The following is a 24,314-nucleotide window of genomic DNA, read 5'->3' as shown; positions in this document are numbered from 1 at the left end:
TAAGAGATTTTCCTTAATTATGTCTATTTCACTTTTTGTTCTTCTTGTATGTAATTAATGTTATGAATTACTTGAATGGATGATTGATTTCATGTTTTGAGATTGTAATTGTATGATTTGAGATCTATATAAGTTTACTAGAAAATCCTGCGGGAATGCATTGATTTGACAGAATTCGATTCTGTAATCTTCATAAAAGTTATAGCCTTGGATGTTAGCTTTCAAATGTTGTTGGAATCACCTAAAAAGAATGTCTATAACTTAAGTTATGATTAAATTAGTAAGCAAAGGTCAAACTGTGAGATTTAAGCTAAAACGTTGCAGTTTTGTATTTATTTAAAATAATAGATGACATATTTAGCTCTTGAGGTCAACATAAAAGTTGGAGATAAATGTCTCAGCTTTCTAAGAAAACTAAGATCAACTTAATAACATATATATAACTCTAACTAAGGTGTTTGGATCTTGCAATATCGTAGAAGATTTAGTTATGAAAATGTTGTATGTGAATGTGTTATTGATATGCTTATGAGCTATGTGCGAATTGTAGTGATGTGATTCCTTATGTCATTAATTACTAATATTTAATTGATATGGTTAAAATGTTAATTACTATATTAAGAATGATTAATGATTTTATGATATGAGATTAGTTGACAATGAGTTAATGAGATAATGTGAAATGTTATGCATAGAGTCTCTTTGACATCCATTATGTGCATAAAATGTTTTTGTAAAGGTACAATATGGAATACACTGCCAAGGAAAGTTCATTATGTAAAAGCTTGGGAACCAACCTTGGGGGTAGTTGGGTTTGGAAATCCCAGCCCTACCCTCATGAGCATGGTATGTATCTTGCACGATTTAACTATCTCAATCATACCCTGATAGTATGTCTTTCTAGTGAAAGTGTACAAAGGGTGTGATTCGGCATGTACTCCTAGACTACTCTAATGTGATATTTTTATTGGTGTCACATGCATAATAACATATAGTTCGTGTCCATTACATATGCATTATAATCTTATCTATTGTTGCTTACTATGCTATGAATGAGTTAAATATGATGTGTAATTGTATATACTATATCATGTTGTATATGTTGTTTGTGTTTAACTAGCCGGTTTGCATTCCTGCACCATGAGACAGAGTGAGATGTTTCTCACTCCTTTTTCTTTTATGTTATCTTGTGATTTTTGCAAATAATCAACATGGTGCTGAGAATGTTAGTGATGAGGTTTAGTCATCAATATTGGGTTTTGCTCTGATTAAACATGTGACACTAAGGAATTAGTTAAGACTAGTTAGGATTTAATTTTTGCTATTTACTTTAAGTAGTTTAATTTTTATTTCTGTTGTAATTATTTTTATTTCCCTTTACCTATGTAAACTTTGAGTTTATTTATTATATTGAGGTTATTCAATTTTATATTGTATTATGTGTTATGACATGCGAGATAGAGGGTGTCACAAATTTATTATTTTTAATTTAAAAAAAATTCACTAACCAAACTTATTGATTTAGTAGTTGTAAGACCTATATTAAGTTATAGAAGGTAACTTGGTGTTCTTAGGATCGATATTTACCAATATTGTTTAAGATAATGCCTGGTTAGTAAAAGTTATGTTCTATAAACACAAATTAATTCTTAATTGTTAATTTTGAGATATTACATAAACTATATTCATAAACTAAAAATTAAGATAAAAAAAATCACTGAAGTGTATTCTTAAAAATGTTCTTAGTGAATTGAGTAACTTAGTTTTATAAAAAGTACTCGATATAATTTTTATTATAGAACACAAATTTTGATCTTTTTTATAAGATTCATTATATTATGTCTCAAACATTAATTTTGACTTTACAAAAATATTCTTATTAAATTTTTTTAGTTCAAAAAATAAGTATAATTCATTTACTGTATGTTTCTTAAACTACAAATAATGTTCTTAGAATACAAAAAATAAATAAATAAAAACATATATAAGTGTTTCATTAATTTAGAGATATTTTTGAAAAGAAATAAAAGTTTAAGACATATTTATAAATTTTAATATAAATAAATAAATTTTCTTAATATTAGTGAATAATTATTTGGAATCATACGTGAGGAATTATAATAAAAGTGAAAAACAAAAATCTTAAGAAAAACATTTTTTTTCTTCCTTATGCCTTTCCATTTTCTCTCACTAATCCTAACGTTTTTTCTTATGTTCATTTCTATCTTATTTGTCGAGCAACGAGATATTTTTTTTCAAGAAAACATTTAAATGTTAAAAAAATGAAAATTTTCAAAAATCATTTTCGTTGAGGAAAAATAATTTAAAAACGTTTGTTAAGGAATGGTCATTAAAAACATTATGATTCAAAATAATTATTTAAATTTATATAAAAAGACATTTTATTTTATAAGAATTAACTTATTAAATACTTCTTTATGTTTAAATATACTTTTAATCCCTTAAATTTATTTAATTTTTTTGTCTTTATAATTTCAAAAATTCTTATTTTAGTCTTTATACTTAAATTTTGTTTAAAAATCTATCAAATATTGTTGCATAAAACCTATTTATTGGTGTGCTTATTGATGAAAACATCACATTAAATCCGATTGATATTAAATAATTGCCTCAATTTACTATTTTTAGATATGTTATTGGTGAACAAAAAGACTAAAACAAGATTTTTTAAAATTATAGGGACTAAATATAATAATTTTAAATTTGAGAGACTAAAAATATATTTAAGTTATTGAGTGAAATAAATATATAAATACTTACTTTTGGAGTAAGTAAAATACACACAGGTGTCAAATTAATAAAATAAGATTTTCAATAACTTTTTTGTTGAATACATATTTAATTGATCCAACGGGTTGTATTTATGATATTACTAATTAGATAAAAAATAACATTAAATTCTAAAAGTATTTAATAATTAATTATATCATTTTTAAAATATTAAATAGTATTTAAAATACATGTGAATATCTATTGTTAAATAATTTATTTAAAAGAGTCCAAATCATTTAAAACTTGATATATATGATCATTAGTGTTATACCATCAAATACGAATCGATAAATTTACATTCTATAAAAAAATTATTAAAAACATCATTTCACTATTTTGACATCGTATTCTCAACAAATCTGAATCATAAAATTATTTCAAACACACCTATCACATTATTTACATACTTATTAATAAGAAGATGTAAATAAATCACACTACATCCATTTTGTATATAAGAAATAATATAAGAAATGTGAGTATTATTTTAAATAAAATTTTAAATGAGGATATTATTAATTTTATTGATCTTGAAAAATTAATTAAAAAAAAAAAAGAAGAGCAAGATCCTAACTAAAAAAGTGGAGGTAGTGAATATTGGTGTAAAATAAAAGATGGTTTTCTTTTGGGTGGAGTTTGGAAAGTACATGAATTAATTTATGTGGAAAGAAAAGAGAAGGAGGCCCACAACTTGGTTGTACCTCAACCTCAGTACCGTACCCTCTAATCACCTTTATAAATACCACCCATTCCCTCTTCCTCTCCACACCACCACCAACCCAACCACCGCCACGCGCCGCCGCATTCCACTCCCCGGAGACACAAGCTTTGCATGGCACTGACCCTTCTCGTGTGCGAGGTATCCGACCTCTGCCTTGGCAAGCCGCCGCTCAGGTCGCTCTCCGCCTCCGCCACCGTCGCCGACGCCTTGGCCGCGCTCAAAGGCTCCGACGAGAGCTTCATCAGCGTCTGGAGCTGCGACCACCGAAACGACGACGTTGGCTATTGCCGATGCGTGGGGAAAGTGTGCATGGTCGATGTTATTTGCTACCTTTGCAAAGAGGACAATCTCTTGTCTCCTTCTTCTGCTCTCAACAAACCCCTTTCTTCTATTCTCCCTAAGGACCCTTCTCTCGTCGTGCATCTCCAACCTTCTTCTAGGTGCTACCTCTTTTCAATTTTCATTTTACTCCATTCTAATTTAACTGGGTTTGAGTTTTGTGCTAAAAAAAATAACATTTTTAGATTTAATCATATACTTTAATCTTTATAAAGTCTCCATAATTTCATAAATTTCACGATAGCAATAGAAACTGTAGGATTTTGAAAGGTTAAGTTTATCTGAATAAAAGTAATTAAACCAATATTTTATTACATCCCAGGAATAAAATGCAGGGATGATTCATAACATGTGTTGGTTTAAGTCAATGTCCAAGTGAATGGGGTTTGGATCATGTGGTCTTAATTTGATTCCGACACTTATGTGTGTTTAAAAAAGAAAAGGCTTTAGAGTTTGAAAGTATCCAGAGATATTATTTGAAGGGGAAAAAAAAAAAACCTTTGGAAAAAACAAAAGGGGGAAGGTTGATTTTTTTATTTAATTAATTAATTAATTATAACCTGTCTTGAATTTGTTGATTTTAACCCTTGTTGGTCTGTTGTTATGATGTTTCAGCTTGTTGGAGGCTATTGATCTGATACTGGAAGGTGCACAGAATCTTGTGGTGCCAATAGTGGCAACAAAGAGGAGTGGAGTTTCAAGAAGGAAACAGCATCAGAGTGGGGTTTCAAATTCAAGCCACAATGGTCGTGAGTTCTGCTGGTTGACTCAAGAGGACGTGATTCGGTTCCTTCTTGGTTCCATTGGCCTCTTCACTCCACTCCCTGCACTCTCCATTGACTCTCTTGGCATCATCACTTCTGATGTTCTGGCCGTTGACTACTACTCCCCTGCATCTTCTGCAGTTGGAGCCATCTCAAAGTCCCTCACTCAACAAACCTCTGTTGCCATTGTGGACACTGATGGGGCCTTCATTGGGGAGATCTCACCCTTCACCCTTGCTTGCTGCGACGAGACTGTCGCCGCCGCGGTCGCCACCCTGTCTGCCGGGGACCTGATGGCCTACATTGACTGTGGTGACCCTCCTGAGGATCTTGTGAGAGTGGTCAAGGCCAGGTTGAAGGAGAGGAATTTGGAGAAAATGTTGCAAGATTTCACCATTTTGTCATGTATGGTGGGTGAGACTTCAGCATCCTCTTCCTCTGATGAGGAGTCTCCAACAAGGACACTGGCTAGGGCTGGAAGGTACACAAGGTCATCTAGCTACTCAGCCAGGATGCTAAGGAAGGCTGAGGCTATAGTTTGCCATCCCAAGAGCTCCCTTGTTGCTGTCATGATCCAGGCCATTGCTCATAGGGTCAACTACTTGTGGGTTATTGAGGATGATTGTAGCTTAGTTGGCATTGTCACATTTTCTAACATGTTGAAGGTGTTCAGAGAACATTTAGAGACTGTGTAGATTTTTAGGATACTGGCTTTGGATGCTGGTGAGAAGCATGAACCAAGGTCTGTGAACATGGCCCTTCTCATGTAAGAGTATTGCAATATGGCCTGGGAGGTTTGCTTTTTTATGTGCTGTATTTCGGTGTGCTTCCTTTCTAATAAAACTCCCGACAACGCAATTCTTTGAAAAGGACCAGTTTTTCTCCTGTCTTAGTTTGCTTGAAATGTTCCCATGTACAATGAGACCGTTCTTATTGCAACGAGATTTGTGCATCATTTTGGTTTCACTTGAAAGCACTTGGTTTGTTTTCAGCAGTTTGTTTGTTAATTACTAATTACAATACAACTTCGCTTAACGATGATGTTTTCTGAAGATGCATATATATCATGTGCATCTTAATGTCCTTCAAGAAGGAATGAATCTTTTCATCATTTGTCCATAATATGCTCTTTAGTTTAACTCTTCCTATGGTAGAAGGAAAGAGGATTCTGTATGGAAACTTAAAATTTCATGGCCAGGGACAATGAGAAGGATCAAGTCAAATTTTATTACATAATGGAATTGACCGAAACTATTGAAGAACAAGTTTATATAATAGAGGTGGCCCCAAAACAGATTATCAAAGTCTATGTTCTCATAGTAGCTTGTTGAGAATTTTAGATTTGGACAGATGGACACCATTAGCATATCAGTGAACTATTTATCTAAAGTGTACGGCTAGGGAAATTTTCAAATCATTGATAATTTAACATCATCATTTTAATGACAATGAATGTGGTAGTTCACAGAAAACAGATAACACAAGGAAACATATTTTGCTTCTAAGAATTCAATTTTAGAAAATACTAGAAGGTTTTATATATATATAAGGAGCATATCAAGTGAGAGAGAATTTATTATAAGAGATGAGAGGGTTAAAATATAACTTTTAGATTAATTTTCTCTCACTTGATTAAATTCTAAATTCTCTCTTACTTAATTAATCTAATGGTGTGTTTGGACGAGGAATTTTACAAATTCAAAGAATTTTAAATTCTTGGTATTTGAATTATTTGATTTCAATTTTTATCATTCTTAAAATATTTTGTTTAGATAAGTCAATTCAAATTTATCAAATTTTAAATTGTTGGGTTGAATATGATAATTTGATTCTACCATGGTAAATTTGATTTAAAAATATATTTATATGTTAAAATTCTTAAATTAAATTTTATAAAAATAAATATTAACTAATTTTTAAATATTTAATAATTTTAAAATTTAATATTAAAATAATATTTAATAATTAAAAATATGAAGAGATATGAGATAAAATAAAATATATAAGTGAAATATGAAAAAAAATATATGAAAAATTTCAAATTCTTACTTTTTTAGGAGAATTTAAAATTATACTATTTCAAAAAATTTCACAAATACTTGAATCTTAAATTTTTTATAAATTTTCATCCAAACATGATATTTCATTTCAAAGAATTTGAAATTCTTCAAATAAATAAATTACTCCATTTAAATTCCTCATCCAAACATACTATAAAGGTTATATTTTAACCCTCTTATCTCTCATATATATATATATATATATATATATATATATATATATTATAAATACTACAGATATTAGTGAGTTTGCATTATATGAGCAGGAGGGTTCACGGGTCAGGCACGTGTCTAACCCCATACCCTGCACATGTATCTGTCATGATGCATTTCAGCATTTGCATGGATCTTATCTATTTTGCTTTTGAGCTGAATCTGACATATTGGTGATTGATGACAGCACCAGTGAATGTTAGCTATATAATTTTTAATAATAAAAGAAAAATAGAGCTGGGGTATTTGTATTTTTATTATTGACGTTGATTTTTTTTTTTTTTTTTAAGTGTACAATATGTAATAACGAATTCTGCAAACACAAGTTCGTTTAGGATATTTTTTGAAAAAAATATCAATAGAAATTTTGTTCATCCATCTTCTTTATAGGGGTTTACCGAGAGTAGTACTGGAACTGGAACACAATATATCTTTAATTTTTATTTTTTTTAACGTTTGAACATGGTAAGTTGCGTCAAACATGATTTGACTAAAATTTATGATTTTTGGTTACTAAGTTGAAAGATTTTTGAATTAGATTTTACAGTTTGAAAACAACAGGAGGTTATTTCTGCTTCATATGAAGATCAATTTCGATTATATTTTGTCCAATTTACCCTAACGTATACCTTTTGCATTGTCCTATCAATTGCCATGCCTTGTCTAGTTTACACTGATGACTATTTATTTAATTAAATTTACTACATTGTTTTTTCTAATTTTTTAGTATCACTCAAAATCAATTATGATTCTTAAATCCAAAAAAGAAAAAAAATTAAAATAACACTTTTAACATATATTATCAAGAAAAAATTACATTACTTTAAAATCAATTTTAAACAACCAATTCTATAAAATTACATTAATCTAAATAAAATTTTATTGAAGTTCATCCCGACACTTAATTTACGTCTTATCAGTTTTAGAATTGAATTTATTTTGTACTAGCAAAAAAAAAGCACTTCGTACCTATATTATATTTAAAAAAATAAAAAATACTCATAAAAAATATAATTATTAAAAAAATAAATAAAAGATAAAATAATTTATGTAAAAATAAAAATTAAAAATAATTATTGAAAATAGTATCCTCTTTATATATTAATATAAATTTATTAGTTTTAACTTCTTAAATTTGATTAAAAAATATTTTTTATTTTTATTTTTTTTTAGATAAAAAGGTATAACATTAAAAAAAATAAAGACCAAAATAATTATCAAAAAAATATTTCCTTTATACATTAATATAGATACTATTAAACAATTAAAAATAATCTTAATAAAAATTATTTTTATCATAAAACATGATAATATACAATTAAAATAACAGCATAAAAACATAATGTAATTGAAAGCTATAGAATTTAGTGACGTTAATTTATAAATTAACATGCATAAATTTTTAATCATAACTTTCGTTCATTCCGGTTAATGCCTGACTAAAGTTATTTCTTTTCTACTAAATTATATTTATTTAATAGCTTCCTGAAAATATTTTAAAAACTAATTTTATAATATAAACTAAACTAAATACAGTCTCTACACTTTTTTTTCTTTCAATAACATCCCTATATGTTCATAAGTTTAAATTATAATTCCTATGGATTAATTATCAATCCAATTTTTTAATAGCCTTGATATTAGTTATGGTCTTTAAAATACTAGCTATACACCATGAAATTAATCTATTTTTTCGGTCATTAAAATATTGATTCCAAAAGACAAATTCAAATAAAAACCAGGGACTAAAAAACTTGTTAAAATCTAAAAATTATAGAATTAAAACGAAATGAATAAACATTATAAAGATCAAAATCTTAGTTGTATATAAAAAGGAAGATTAAATCCATATAACAGTTTTGGGCCATAATATGGTAGAATAAAGAGACACCTCCAATACAAGGCGGAAAGAACGCCAATACATTGAGACTATGAAGAAAAACTCACCTAAATGATTACTACACATGCCTAAACAAGAGGTAACTTTTTTACCCAAGTAACTAGCCTGGATATCAGGACTACTAACACAATTCATTATACATTAATAAAATTAAAACCAGCAAAACAGAAAAGGAGTTCCAGAATTTCCTGAGCAAAACAAAATCACACCCTTTGAAGTATTGAAAAATGGTGACAATGTTTCATGTCATTTATTATTATTTTTAAAAACTATAATATATATATATATATATATATATATATATATATATATATATATATATATATAGAATCAGTAGTGCTCAATATGATTCTAGAAAAGTTGGGTAACTGATATACCAGAACCACACATAAAAGAGGTGATTGCCTTTGGAGCCTTAGATGGTTTCTACATCTTCAGAAGTATTATCTTCAATGAGAATTTGAGTTGGTTCAAGGCAGCTTCTTAATGTGTCATGACCAAGTTGTGCTCTTTCATTGTCTCCAAAGCCAAATATCTGTCCCCTGCTAGTGATCACAACAGTGTGGTACAAGCCAGTGCTAATTTGAGAAACATGGTGACCTCTCAAGGTATTTAAGATTCGAGGTTTCAATACTTTATCAGATACCCTTCTATCCAGGAATCCGAGGCTTCCAAATCCCATTGAACCAAAGCCATATACTGAACCAGAATCAACTAGAACAAATGTTTTCCTCTTTCTTGCACAGACCTACAAGTAACAATTAACACTTAGACTATGAATATGATAGGACTATGCATGCAGTCTCATCACAACAAAGACTTGATCCAGAAATCAATTTGCAAAGAGTTCATTTTCTTATCGTAAACCATTTGATCTTGACACAGATTGACCAAGCTTATGGTTATCATAATACCTGAACAGCCAATTCATTCTTGAGACTAGTTAACATCTCTGGAGTTGTTTTCTCAATCTCATCCCCATGGCCTAAAGCACCACAGTATCCCTTGCCCCATGTGTATACCTGGACCATCAATAATAAAATCTTAGTAATTCCCACAAACCCTTTTAAATGTTCCAGACCAAGGGTAACAAATAAAATTGGAATTATATCTGGTCCAATGAAACTCACAAATCCATTTGAATCAAGTGCCACTGCATGCTCATCCCCAGCAGATACACGGACAATATGAATACCTTTCCTTCTGAATTTCTGTATAGCACGTGGTTGAAACTCATTGTGCTGCTCACCATGGCCAAGACAGAAATTAGCACCTGATCCAAAGGAGTATACTGTTCCATTTTCTGTTACGGTTAAAATGTAGCTGGGTCCAGCAGCAATCTGAACAACAGGGTCAACATTACTAAGGACTTCAATCATTTTGGGGGTTGGTCTGTCCTGAGTGTCACCATGACCAAGTTGGCCATGTGTGTTGGTTCCACATGTATAAACATGACCTTGTCTGGTGAGGAAGACTGTGAAGTTTAGCCCCGCTGCAACCTGAGACATTCATGTGCTTCATTATCTTTTAAAGGGAACCTTACAAAAGCAAACTTCTTGGGAACAATTAAAAATTGAGAATTGAAAGAGTTTGTACTTCATGGACATCAAATAAAAATTGGAATATTACAGATATAAAACAGCACATCATAGCAAACTGGTGGAACATCTTATACTCAACATAAGATTTGCTAGTTTTAACTTGTAACAGCGCATAATGTCTCAATTACATGGAAAATCACTTTTAAATGGAACCCCCAATAAACTCAGTATGAAACTAAAATAACAAAATGCTTTACTGCTGACTTCATGGAAAAACTGTTGACAAAAACATATTTAAAGGCAGAAAAGCTAAAGATAATAGAAGAAAAGTGAGCTTGGGGATGACTGATGAGGTATTCATTCATCAGACAAGAGTGATACTGGTCATACCACGAGATTAATATTACATATAATAGGCTACCAACCATTAACTTTCAACTCAGCCAACAAATATCTATAAATAATATTACGATGATCATGATTTACATACCTGTTTGCAAGGAATCCCCTTCAGGGTTTCAACAAGGCATGGCTTAAAAATTGGTCGGTTTGAATCTCTATGCCCACAGCAAGAAGATGAATTATCTCCACACGTGAATACCTGCATTAGTTAAAGGTGAAGCCACAAGCTTAGGATGGAAACAATTATTAATCATTTTACATTCTCAAACCATCATTTTTGATATCAGGAAAACAAATCAGCAATGGATCTGAATAACCAGTATGGAACGTGCATAAAATTTTATGGACCTAGGATTGTATTTAGAGCTTTTATGATTTATAAGCTAAACTTTGCTATTAAAGCATCATAACTATACATACACATTAATGAGTGAAACTATTGCATACATCATTTCCAAATATTTGCATTTGCTCTCCAGAAACTGAACACCAGCTGAAGAAACATCATAATAGATGGATATACATTACAAAATTTTACTATGATGTGGCGAAATAGTAACACAACCTGTTAATAACTTTCTTTAAACAATTTTTATAGTATTACAAAGTAAAATATGTTCCAGTTATATGATTAAGAAAGAATGACACGTGATTTAGAAAGTGAAGGGGGCAATGGCTATATGAAGAAAAATCTACACCCTGAACTTATGAGAGTAAAGTGTGACTAACGTTTAAATGAAAAAAATCAACAGTATAGAATTTTTGAATAGTACAAGTAACTTGATTGTCAAAGCTTGCTTTGTTAAACTAACTCCCACGATTTTTCATGAATGGCTACCCACTAGAGTAACGTTTTAGACTATACTAAAGTTTTAGGACAAGCTAAATCCCAGTTAGATAACTTTTATTCTTTGCATTATTAAAACTAAATAGATGTGCCATATTGTTGGAACAGATGATTGTAATAAAAAAATCAGCCTGCAGCCCAATCATTGTTTATTTCTAATAAAAGAAGCATGACAGTTGTACCCCTTTTACCAACATTTTTTACTGAAAATTTATATTCAAGCATTTAAAATTTATTGCATAAAAGAGGTTTAGAAGTAAGCTTGATAAGTAATTAAATTACAGATTTCAATGTGTATATCCATTAAACCCAATTAATATAAAGGCCGAAAATATCTTCCTGACATTCCCTAATGCTTTGTTTGGATAAAGAGAGAAATATGAAAGAAATAGGATACATAGAAGTAGGAGGGAAGGAAGAATGAGTAGAAAATGGATAGATTTTTAAGGTGTTTGGAATGAAAGAAATAAGAGAGTAGTATAAGAGAAAGAAAATATGAGTTTTCTCTTCATTAATTTAGTCGGATAGAAAAGTGGAGAGAATCAAAATGAATTTTCTTATAAAGACATTTTTGCCCTTAATATATAATAGATTTTATGAAAAGTAGATTAGAAAAAATAAGGTTAAAACTGTAACTTTAAGTGGGTCCCACAAATTAGCATCTCAATTTTCTTTTTCCTTCTCTTTTAATTATTGAGATTTTGAGGTGGGACCCACACTTTATTTTTTTCTCTCTACTCTACTTCTAAAACAAACAACATAAAACTACTCTTTCTCTTCCACTCTCTCTTCTCAACTTCTACTTAAACAAAGGGTTAAAGAAAAAGTTACATAAAAGCTCTCCTCATGACAATGTCAATCAAAGTCTAAACAGGACATTGGATGCAGAGTATCTTGTATTCAACAATCAACAACCAAATGAATTTTTTTTCAGAGCACCCGATGTCTCTCTCTAGCCTGCCAGAACAAAGTGACATTGAACCAGCTCATGAATACAATACAAGCACTGGAATGGCAAAGGAGTCAAACGAAAGAAACTTGTGATATCCTATCCCCATCTTCCCGTAAAACTCTTCAATTTAAGGTGAAAAACACATTTCTTAGACAAGCACAATTGTTTCGTTGACCAGAAATATCCTCAAACTTACGTTTGTAAGTGCTAGCCCCAGAATGGTTTAAATTATATCTCTAATATGTTCCCACTTCCCACCACTGCGCAAAAGCCTTTTGAGCTTGATGAATGGACAAAGGAGAAGCCTATCTAAACCTTATGCCAAGAGAGAGCGGATGGTAGGTATCAAACTCTTAATTCTTATACGATCATTAGTTTCAAAAGTTATGTAACCAGTTATCCCATAAGCTTAAAATCTAAGTGCAAGTATATTAATGGTTTATATTAAATCTCTGCCATTCTTAAGGCTGCTGCATAAGTCAACATGAGAACAAGAGCAAGATATAGTTTGTTCAAGACTAATGACTTGCTCATGAGTCATAACTTACTTAATAAAGGTTAAGCCAGCACTAACCTCTCCTGATTGCGTAACGAAAGCTGCATGGTTAAAGGAGGCTGAAACGTGCACCACACGTGCCAAATGTGGGAAATTAATCCGAGTAAATGCTACACATTGTGTTGTTTCAGGCCCTTGACCAAGTACACCACACAAATGAGAACCACAAGAATAGACAGAAGAATTGCTGATCAACAAGGTGTGATACTTTCCAGTTGTTATTTGCATCTGCCAATAAAATTTTTTCATCACTATTTCCAACTCCACAATTTTCCTTCGAAAGGCCAGTAAAAAGACTAAAAAGGAAATGCAGGTGAGAAAAAAATCCAAATTGTGAGATTTTTTCTTTGAAAATCATTATAATGTTTGTCAATAAAATGTTCCCAGTTGTCAAAAATCATTATAATGTTTGTCGGTGCCATGAAATGTATCATAAGATCAAAATATTAAAAAAATGGCAACTCATAATTCACTTAGGAAAGCATTATTTTTTTTATACCAAAAGCAAAACAAGAGTAATTATTTGATATGATGAAATAGTACATTGCCTGATGATGTCTCGACCATCTGAGAGGATTGTTCCACAGACTGCAAGAACCTCAAAACTCGCTTCCAATTTCCACCACATCTATCATACAACTCCCTCTGAGAATTCAAACCCATCCTAGAATAGGTAACATGGGAGGCACACAATTGAAATGCAGCAAAGTCAACCAAGGACTTAAACTTGAAAGGGTACAAACCATGACTACCACCAAAAGTTTTGGAAGTCAATTCAAAACAAACAAGGTCCACTGCGCTGAGCCTGCCTGAGCAGAGAATTTCTAAAACCAAATGTGATGGCAATTCCTCGATGGAAAAATGTCTACAACGCTCTCCCATCCTCAAAACTCTATCTCACACACTTACTTTCTCTTTTATCTTTCTTACTCCTCACCAAAGAAAACTAGATGTGATTCACAGTGACAGCAACCAGAACCTCCCCTCTGGAACACAACATCAAATTTTGAGACGAAATCTCAGGCAATTGAAGCAGCATATGAAGAACACATCAGAGGGGAGAAAAACATGGGAAATTGAGTAGGAGAAAGGAGGCCTAAGTGACAGAAAATTAGCAGGTGATGATTGAAACAGTGATTGGAAATAAAACATCAGAAGAGAACTAATCACACCCCCCACAAAATCACCGTACCCAAAGAGGGCCTTCTTCACCTGCAAATTTACACGACACAGAAAAAACACACACCCTTGTGGAAAAAGAGTGACTTTCTGCAACCAACCAAAGAAACACCAATTAGATCAAATTTAAATCAACAAAAAAAAAAAAAAAAGAAGTGAACACTGATCTAACGGATTGAGCACGTAAGTGGTGGAAACAATTTAAGAAAGAAAAAGGTGGGAGTTAGAGATCAGAAGGGAAGAAGGTGAATTGAAGCAAAGAGGGAAAATAAAAAGAGTAGTGAAGACGTACCCAGAAGAGAAAAAAGGCGAAAGGAAGTGACTTTAGGAGAAAAATGAAAGACAAATAAGTTAAGAGAGGAATTGAGGGTAGTGAGTGAATGATTGGTTTGGTGGGTCTAAAACGAAATCAAAAAATGGTTAGGGTTTTGCGTATGGCGCATTTTCCTTTTGCTGTGTGAAATTCAGGAATTTCATTTGATGGAAGGAAGTGGGCAAAAAAACACGGTGGTACCTGCTCCTTAGATTCCATCTATGTTTTGTCGTTACACGTGGTGCTTTCTGCTGGAGACACGTCATCAACAAGTGTATCACAGAACGGGTATTCTAACACTCGCTACATTACTTCCTCGATAAGAAATACTCCGTACAATTTACAAATAACTCACTGATTAAAAAAATTAAGCCTCGTGTCTCATTTTTTTTTTTTTTACAATACAATATGTACATCATTCTCGTATTAAATTGTTTTAGTTTAAATATTCTCATTTTCATTTACCCTCTTATTTAAATAGTCTTGATGAAACACGTGAATTAATTAACATCAAGTTGTTTTAGATTGTATATTTATGAATTTTTTTTATAAAATAATGTAATAGTAAGTGATTAATTAAATATATAGGAGATTATAGAGTAAAATTTATGAAAAATAATAATAAATTTTAATTTGTAAAAAAATATAAAAATAAAATTAGACAAAAATTATGTAGACTAATACGTTCAGTTTCTTTTATTATAGTTATAGATAATAAATATTAGAAATAAAGTTAAATAATAGTTTCTAAGATATTGAAAAACTCTTCAAATGTATCATTAAACATTGATTTTATGGTGAACTTGAGATTCATGTAAACTTTTTCATTAAAAAAAAAATAAACATTGATATTACTTTCTTCTCATATCTTTAGATGTTTTAGCCTATTTCTTTTTAATCTCAAAACAATTGAAGCTTTAAAATTTTAAAGTCCAACAAATTTACAGGTAAAGAAAAAGTTATATTAAATTTTTTTTTAATTATATTCGTATTTAATAGCTACTATAGTTGAGATAAAAATAAAATAAAATATTTTATTATTATAATAATGTAAACGAACTTTTTTCGATCTAAATTTGTTTATAAAATATTCCTTAATCTATATGAATTAACCTTAAATATCAACGTATACAAGAAAGAGATAGTAAAATTACTAAAATATACTTCCAATAAATATTAAATATATTTGAGAATTATGTATATAGCTTAAAAATTTGATTACTTTAAAAAATTAAAACTAAATTGATGATTATCTATCATATATTATTAAATAAAATGCAAAGTATAATATGGTAAAAAAAGTGCAAAGTCGCAAAAAAATATAATTTTAAATAAGTTTCAATTATTAATATATAAAGAGAATTAAGAAAAAATTAGTAGAAAGTATTAAGTATAATACTTTTGGTGCAACTGCGTTAAATTTTGGGGCTAGTTATCTCACATTTTGAGATGTCTCCAACATAGCGAGGGGATTAGGCGGTGGATACTTCAGTAAAAAAAAAAAAAACGTATAATGCTCTTGCCTTTTGGTCTGATTTTGTTGTAATGCCGCAAGTATCCACTAAAGAACCTCGCTTTTGGGTGACGACACTATTCAGACACTTTCTTTTGTGCAAATAAAGAAAAAAGATAAGGTCACGGTGCATTCCATGTAAGATACCAAACTATGACAAAACTTATTTTATTAAAATATATATATATATATATATATATATATATATTAAAATGTTTATATTTATGATTTTAAAAAATATTTTATGATAAATTTTAAGTATTTGTTATGTTGAATATCGATTAAATAGGTTTGAATATCGGTAATAAAATTAATAATAATATATTTTTAATAATCATATTATTAATTAGAAATACCTATTGATATTGATGACAATTAATATTTATTGATCACTTTTAATAAAATTTCGTTTTAATCATATGTTTTTCATTTATAATACTTTAAATATTACTCACGATTTATTAGTAAATTAGTGGTTAAATGATTAATTAGGAAAAATATTTAGTTATTTTGATATAAAAATTAAAAGTACAAATAATTCATCCATTTCTTTTTTATTTTTCTTTTTAAAATTATAACATGGGAATTAAAAAATAATTTATTTCTTTATTCATTTAAAAATATATTTATAAGTGTTAATATATTGTTGATATCTCTCGTTTATTGCTTTAATTGGGAGTGTTTATTAGTTGAGTCCAACTTTATTAACTTGATCACCTAACTAAACCAATTAATTAGTTGCTTTAAAATTTAGGTAAAGAAAAACTCGTATATGTGAATTAAGTGTTAGATGTCTAAAGAAAAAAGTTATTAGTATGCCTTTATTGAAATATTGTTGTATTTGTGTTTACAAACTTTTGAGTAGTGATATGTGAACATTGAGTTTAAAGGAAATTTTCTGTTGCATATATATATATATATATATATATATATATATATATATATATATATATATATATATATATATATATATATATATATATATATATCCGTCAACTTAATAAAAAAAATAGTATAATTTTAAAGATAAATATTATCAAAAATAATTAAATATGCTATCTTGATAATTTACAATTGAATAATAATATAAATAAATTTACATGATAAATATTAGTCAGTTTGGGTATAAGTTAAAAATATTTTTAAGAACTTTTTTATAGAAAATAAAAAGTATTTTTTAATAAAAAAATTTGAAAATATTTATAAACTTATATATAAACAAATTTTATGTATCCTTCTATATGTAAATATTTGATAGTCTATGTCACTAATATATTTTATTTGTCTTTTTTTTCTTATATTATATTACTTATTTACACTTTTATTTACTTTATTCTCTCACACTTTTTTATTTATCTCTAGGTATTAATTAGAATCAAAGTAACTATAACAACATAATGTAATAATTAATTAAATTGAAAAATAATCTTTACCTTAATTTACAAAGAAACTTTTATGTTATGAATGAGATATATATCAATTTGTTGAGTATAACATGAATTTTATATCATTTTGTATAAGTTTATTTTTTTTTTTAATGAAACATTATGTTCATTACATTATTTAAAATTATAATTAGCAACAAAATGACTTTAAAATTATAATTAACTTTAAATACTTGAAATTATATATATACAATTATTTGAATATGTGTCATATAGTGTGTGTATATAAGTATAAATAACTATACAAATATAAATTAGCATAAATACAATAATCCAATAAATGTCAAATATATAATATAAATTGTCAGCTAAACAACATTTGTGAGATCCTACCCTTAGCTGACCACACTCCTCCTCCAACTCTCACTCTAACTCTCCCTTTCACTATCTTTTCTCCCTCCATTCTCATTTTGGCTGATTTCACTTTGGTTTCTTGGATTCAAGGTGGTGGTGTGGAGTGATTAAGGTTGCTAGCTGAACATTTGGGGGTTCCTCTTCTTCTCCGACTCTTCTCTCTTCTTCGTTCCTCAATCGTCTCTTCCCGGAAGCTCGGATTTCTTCACCGAGGTAAGGGAAGTTAGTATTTTGCTGCGTTTTGGCTGGAAAACGGGTTTATGAACCCTTTTGGCTGTTGGGGTTTTACTGTGTATGGCTGAGCATGCTGAAAAATTGGGGTTTTTGGGGGTTTTGTGGTTTTAAGTCAAAGTTTGGGATTTGCTTTGAATTGTTGTTGCATGCACAAAAAGCTGATACTTTCGAACTCCTTGGTGAAAATGTGACACTATGAACCGTTTGCATGTGGTTTTTCTGTTAAGATTTGCAGGTTTTGAGCAATTTTTGAACTTGGGGAGAGTTACTGATGAGTTCGCGCTAGGCGTTGTTCTTCGCGCCGGGCGCGCGACCACCAGGAGACTCTATTTAGGCAAGCCCTCCGGGTGCAAGGCTGTGTGCGTTGGGCGAGCTTGCAAATGGGAGTCTTTGGTTGGCCCGCGTCGGGCGTGACACGATCTGCGCTGGGCGCGATATCAAGAGTAACATGTTTTGGGATACTTGGTGCCGCGCTAGGCGCACGTTTGGACTCGCTGGGCGCGGAGGCTCTTTGGGAGTCTCTGCCAAGAGCACACCGGGCGCAATACGAATTGCGCCGGGCACGAGACCCTGGTAGGTCTCTGCCTTTTCCCCCGCTGGGCGCGGGTTAGGCCCCGCTGAGCACACGAGATTCCTTGAGTCTCTGCCAGGCAGGCGCTGGGCGCAATTTGGAATTGCGCCGGGCGCGGGAGAGCCTTGGTGCTCTCGGGTTGAGTCTCGCTGGGCGCGAGTACTCCTGCGCTGGACGCGCTGGCCCTGGTGCTCTCGGGTTAAGCCGCGCTGGGCGCGACCTCGAGTGCGCCGGGCACGAAAGGAGATGATGACATATATGATGTAGGCTGTTGAATTGTATAGAGATTGTTAATCAATGACATTATATGCTGAACCAAGTTGTATTTGATGAATATGCTGTGAGGACTAGGGGATAAAGTTGAGATAAATACGTTTAGTTGTATTAGAGGTGTATTGTTGGGCTGGAATCGATGGATTAATATGTAAAATTCTATAGTATAGCAGAATTATAGACTGTTGGGCTGAATTGTGGAAAATAATAATTGTGTGGAATCGCTGTGCTGTGTTATGTTGTGCTGTGCTGTGCTATGCTGAGCTTCATGAGATTATAGCCGCTAAGTCGGTGCTGTTATTAGCCACATATGTGGTGCTGTTCTAACCTCTAAGGCGGTGCTGTTGTTGCCGCTTTGCGGTGCCGTTATAGCCACTTGAGTGGTGTTGTTGTTGCTGCTAAGCAGTGCTGATACTGCCGCATTGCGGTGCTGATATTGTTGAGTGGTATAAGCTGTACAAGTGTGCTGATAACTGTATCTGTTGTTATTTATATTTTTATATAATTGTATGTTGAATTTTAATTACACTAGCTTACCCTTTTGTTGTCTCCATGATGTTGGACTGAAATGATCATACTATGTATAGGAGCAGAGCAAGGATAGGTGGGTGTCTGGTGGTGAGTCTCCGGTGGACCCGTGGAGCTGATTGCTTTTGTGATTATTTTGCTGTGTAGCTACTTGTGATAGTAGCGTTTGATTGTAATTTCTTTTGTACACTTTAACTCTGTTCAGACTGGATCATGTATATGTATATTCTAGACTCTATATGTATACATTTATTCTCTTCTGTGCGGTGTTTCTAGTGTGTTGTTCCGTGTGTAGTGACCAACCGGGTCGTTACAATATTTATATAAAAGTTACATAGAAGTAGTAGCAAAAACCCCCAACTATACTACCATCCATCTTATGGTCTCCTACTATTTATCTCCCCAAGTTTATCCCTACTCTACTCCTATACCAAGTATAATTATCGCAATCCAACCATATGCAAACATGCAAGGGTAAGTTAAGTTTTAAAAACAATAATAATTAAACATACAAGTATAGAAGAATACAACTATACTATAGACACCAACATGAAAACCAACCAAACAAGGCCTCATGGCTTACATCCTAGAACAATCAATATAGCATCAACCTGTTTGAAAGCTCAACACCCAAGCAATTCAAACTTACACCACAACCATATCATACAATAAGATATTCACCCAATGCAAATGAATAACATCAATCCACACTACATCATATGCATAAATCACAACTAATGGATTGCCACACATTCACCTACAGAGATCTCCTAAAACACTTAAGTAGTCTAAGCGATTTGATTATACCGAATCAATCCTATCATTTGCACACCTCATGCACTCGTTATATTGATAGCTAAATTGGGATCCGAATCCCTATTCTTTGATTTTTTGGATGTTATTACTTAAATTAAGAAAGTCTGGTTCTATCTTCGGACTATCATAGTTGGGTACGAGCATTTTCAATGAATGACCTCCTAGAGCGCTATATTAATATCCATACTATCAAATATTTAAACTTTAAAAAACAACATCCTCTCCTCTAGTCCTATCAACATGTTTTAATGTCTAAAGCATTATCAACATTAATACCTCAACATATATCATCTATATGCATTATTCTAGGTCAATGAATATAGAAATCAATTAACATTATTCACGTCTAGCATACCAATGCTTATGAACAATTTCAATCATACATCTACATATATTATCTTAAATCAATATACATAGAACTATCATCATCATTCATCATACAACATTTAATTATCAAGAGTTAAATCATTAGTATACATTATCCCATATTAATGTATAAAGAACTAACAACATATACCAACATATACATGTAATAGATGCAACTACCACATATGAGTTCAATTCATAATTTCACCCATTCAATCATGTAAAACAACCAATACAACAAGATAAGTGGAAAAGGTTACAAGTAAAAAGGGTAATAAACGCTTAAAGCGTCCCAGATCTCGCTTGGAGTGACAAAAATTCACTCTAAACACCCAATAATTTGCTTGGAGTAAGCCCACAAAGAAAGGTACCCTTGGAAGCCTTGATCTAGTTACTTAAAGCAAGCCATCCCTCATTATAACTGAACAAAATTCACTCAAAGTGCTCAAGAATTCACTCTAAAGCAAGTAAAGTCAATGAGCACCTCCACAACACCACATCACCTCACTTTGAGCAAGTAAGTCCTTGCTCTGAGCCATCGCATCTCACTCTACGCGATCAAAATTTGCTCAAAGTGAGTCAAGTCAGAAACTTCTCTTGAAATGGTCACACTTACTCACTTTGTGCGATGCCATTAACGCTTTGAGTGAATGAGTTCAGAAAAAAATGTATAACTTAAGAACAAACACAACTTCAAGAACAATAAAACAACTCTAAATCCTCTCATCCACTACAAAATTTTAGTCATGCAACTATGAATTTATCACCTTCCATCATCCTACAACTCAAAAACCACATAAAAACTACATGTAACCATCTGATGCAGGAAGATCATGGATCTTCTTATCCTTCACCAAGAACATCAAAGTTTCACAAAATGCAACACCCACCCCTAAATCATGCATATTCTCATGCATTCAACAAGAATTAGGTACATGCAACACCATAATCTATTAAGACCAAGTTTTAGTTTTCCTTATCTCAACTTTGAGCCAAGAGAATGAAGAAGAGGAATAAGGAAAAATAACTCTGAGTAACATTGAGAGAACTCCTCACCGACTTTGGTTCTTGGCTTTAAGGCTTTGAATCAACAACTAGCTACTAGAATCACCTTTCTAGGACTCTTCAAAAGCTATAAGAAGGAGAAAAAGAATTAGTAATCAGAGTCTCTCTCTAAGATTTTGAGGAACATGAACCTATAAGGTTCGATTCTTAATAGAAACATTATATACTTCTCTTCTCAGGATCAAATTAGATCTCTACAAAAAGAAAGTTTCTAAATTATCTAAAAACTTTTCAAAAATTCCTTAATTTCTAGAATCTCTTAACACCTCACCTTAAGGTAATTTAACACATGATTATTAATAAAACGTAATAATCAACAAAAACATAATTTTACAATTTCAGTTGATAAAAAAATCTTTTATACCACATATTATGTTCAATATAAAATACGGAGTTGAAAATTAAAAATAATAAGGGTTATCGTTTTTGCTTTCCATAATCATGTAACGACCCGGCTGGTCACTACACACTACTCAACCCCACAACACCACACAGAAGAACAATCATATATATATAAACAACTAAAATATATACACAAGGTCCAATCTGGGGTCAAAACAGGGTAAACAGATACAGCCAAAAGTAGTCAAACTAGTGGCCAAAACATCAAAAAGAAAAGCTCCATCTGCCAGCTGCAGACCTGTCTCTTGACACCAACCTAACCATGCTCTGCTCTCATACAACGTATGATCATCGCAGTCCAAACACATGGAAACAACAAAGGGTAAGCTAGTGAAAAGAATCATCATACATATATGAGAGTACATGAATAGTAAATAGCTACAACTATCAACACATCATTAGCATACAATTCATCGTCTATACAGCATAAACAGCAATGAACACACAATGCGTCATCACACATATCAGCTCAGAGATCTCCTACAACAGCTCAGCCTTACAGCCTACAACAGCTCAGCCTTACGGCCTACAACAGCTCAGCCTTACGGCCTACAACAGCTCAGCCTTACGGCCTACAACAGCTCAGCCTTACGGCCTACAACAGCTTATATCAGCATACAACACAGCACAGCTTAACAGCAATATCAACTTACAGCACAGCTAACCAATACACATCACAACATAGATAGCTCACAGCACAACAATATTATAATCCAACATTTATCATCTAACAGCACAGCAGTAGTCATCAATAACAGCTCAGCTCATCATAAACCAACATCTATCAGCAATTTCAGCAAATAATCAACACACCTCAACATAAGACAACATATAAGGCAACATCATATACGCGCCCGACGCACTCATGGTCGTGTCCGGCGTGGCACAACCAGAGAGCACCAGGGAACCAGCACGCCCGGTGCAAGAGTGCTCGTGCCTGGCGTGACCTAGCCAGAGAGCCCAAGGCTCACACGCGCCTGGTGCAATACCAATTACGCCCAGCGCAAACCCAGGTAGAGAGTCTAAGGAGTCTCACGCGCCCGGCGTGCCCAAACCCGCGCTCGGCGCTGGGAAGGCAGAGACCTCCCTAAGGTCTCGCGCCCAGCGCAATTCAAATTGCGCCCAACACCCCCTTGGCAGAGACTCCCAAGGAGTCTCCACGCCCAGCGCGACATGGTCGCGCCCGGCGTAGCACTAGAAAACCCCAAACATGTTACCTACTGATATCGCACCTAGCGCGTCCCAAGTCACGCCCGGCATGGGCCATCCAGAGGCTCACATTCTCAAGCTCGCCCGACGCACACACCTTTGCGCCCGGCGGGCTTGCCTAAATAGAGCCTCCTGGTGGTCATGCGCCCGGCGCGAAGAACGGCGCCCAGCGTGATGCTCAGCAGCAACCCTCAAACTTTCGAAAACTTCATCAAATCCTGCAAAATCAACCAGAAAACCAACATGCAATCCATCCAAAAGTCCACATTTTCATCAAACCTCACGAAAAAGACCTCATTTCTAGCATGCAACCTCAAATCAATGAAAGCCCAAATTTCTTCAAAAACCCCAAAAACCCCAAAACTCCATTTCATCAATCTCGACCAGCAATCATCAAATCATCAAACAACAATGAGCTTCTAGAACTCATTTTCAGCCAAAAATCTACAAAAACCTAGCTTCCCTTACCTCGGTGAAGAATTCGAGCTCCGGGAAGAAGAAATGGAGAAGAAGAAGCTTGATCGGAGGAGAAAATGAACGGAGAGATGAGACGAGGAAGAAGAACTTCAGCCAGCTTCGAATGCCACTAACCAACACTTAAGTTACCACAGCCACCACAAGGAAGAAAAAGGGAAAGTGAGGAGAAGTGAGGGTTTGAGTGAGAAAGAGAGTTAGAGTGCAAAAGGAATGAAAAGGAAAAAGGGGTCTCACAACCTCCCCAATAACAGGAGTTTTCGTCCCTAAAAACAAACTTACTTGGGAAAAGAAACGAATACCGCTCCCTGCATTGCTGCTCCACCTCCCAAGTAGCCTTACCAGTAGCTGCATCCCACAACACCTTCACCAGAGCAATGAACTTGCCCCTCAACTCCCTCAGCTTGTGATCAACCACAGTTACCGACAACTTCTCAAATGTCAGATTCTCCTTCACTCGCACATCATCCAGCTCCACCACATG

The 24,314-nt window shown here is 32.6% G+C and overlaps 2 protein-coding genes across 2 annotated transcripts; one reads left to right on the top strand and one right to left on the bottom strand.

Moving 5' to 3' along the window:
* Positions 1-3,491: 3,491 nt before the first annotated feature.
* On the top strand, positions 3,492-5,583 carry CBSX5 (Cystathionine beta-synthase (CBS) family protein). The gene is made up of 2 exons (XM_020371139.2): positions 3,492-3,954; positions 4,469-5,583. The coding sequence occupies exons 1-2, from the start codon at positions 3,626-3,628 to the stop codon at positions 5,310-5,312; spliced, it is 1,173 nt and encodes a 390-aa protein (XP_020226728.1). The 5' UTR covers positions 3,492-3,625; the 3' UTR covers positions 5,313-5,583.
* Positions 5,584-8,690: 3,107 nt separating this feature from the next.
* On the bottom strand, positions 8,691-14,760 carry LOC109808101 (Regulator of chromosome condensation (RCC1) family protein). Its single transcript, XM_020370946.3, has 7 exons — positions 14,560-14,760; positions 13,632-14,357; positions 13,107-13,316; positions 10,822-10,932; positions 9,921-10,289; positions 9,705-9,812; positions 8,691-9,538 (listed from the first exon to the last, which is right to left on the bottom strand). Exons 2-7 carry the CDS (start codon positions 13,968-13,970, stop codon positions 9,206-9,208), a joined length of 1,470 nt encoding a protein of 489 aa, XP_020226535.1. The 5' UTR covers positions 13,971-14,357; positions 14,560-14,760; the 3' UTR covers positions 8,691-9,205.
* Between the last annotated feature and the right edge of the window lie 9,554 nt (positions 14,761-24,314).

The sequence above is a fragment of the Cajanus cajan genome, chromosome 10 (assembly GCF_000230855.2).
Source record: "Cajanus cajan strain Asha chromosome 10, NIPB_CcT2T_4, whole genome shotgun sequence".
NCBI classification, from domain to species: Eukaryota; Viridiplantae; Streptophyta; class Magnoliopsida; order Fabales; family Fabaceae; genus Cajanus; species Cajanus cajan.
This window is presented reverse-complemented; position numbering and strand designations above follow the sequence as displayed.

Coding starts and splice junctions, on each gene's coding strand:
- CBSX5 (XM_020371139.2), top strand. CDS start 3,626: ATGGCACTGACCCTTCTCGTGTGCGAGGTATCCGACCTCTGCCTTGGC. Junction 3,955..4,468: donor CATCTCCAACCTTCTTCTAG/GTGCTACCTCTT, acceptor ATGATGTTTCAG/CTTGTTGGAGGCTATTGATC.
- LOC109808101 (XM_020370946.3), bottom strand. CDS start 13,970: ATGGGAGAGCGTTGTAGACATTTTTCCATCGAGGAATTGCCATCACAT. Junction 13,317..13,631: donor TCGAGACATCATCAGGCAAT/GTACTATTTCAT, acceptor TTTTATTGGCAG/ATGCAAATAACAACTGGAAA. Junction 9,813..9,920: donor CACTTGATTCAAATGGATTT/GTGAGTTTCATT, acceptor TTGATGGTCCAG/GTATACACATGGGGCAAGGG.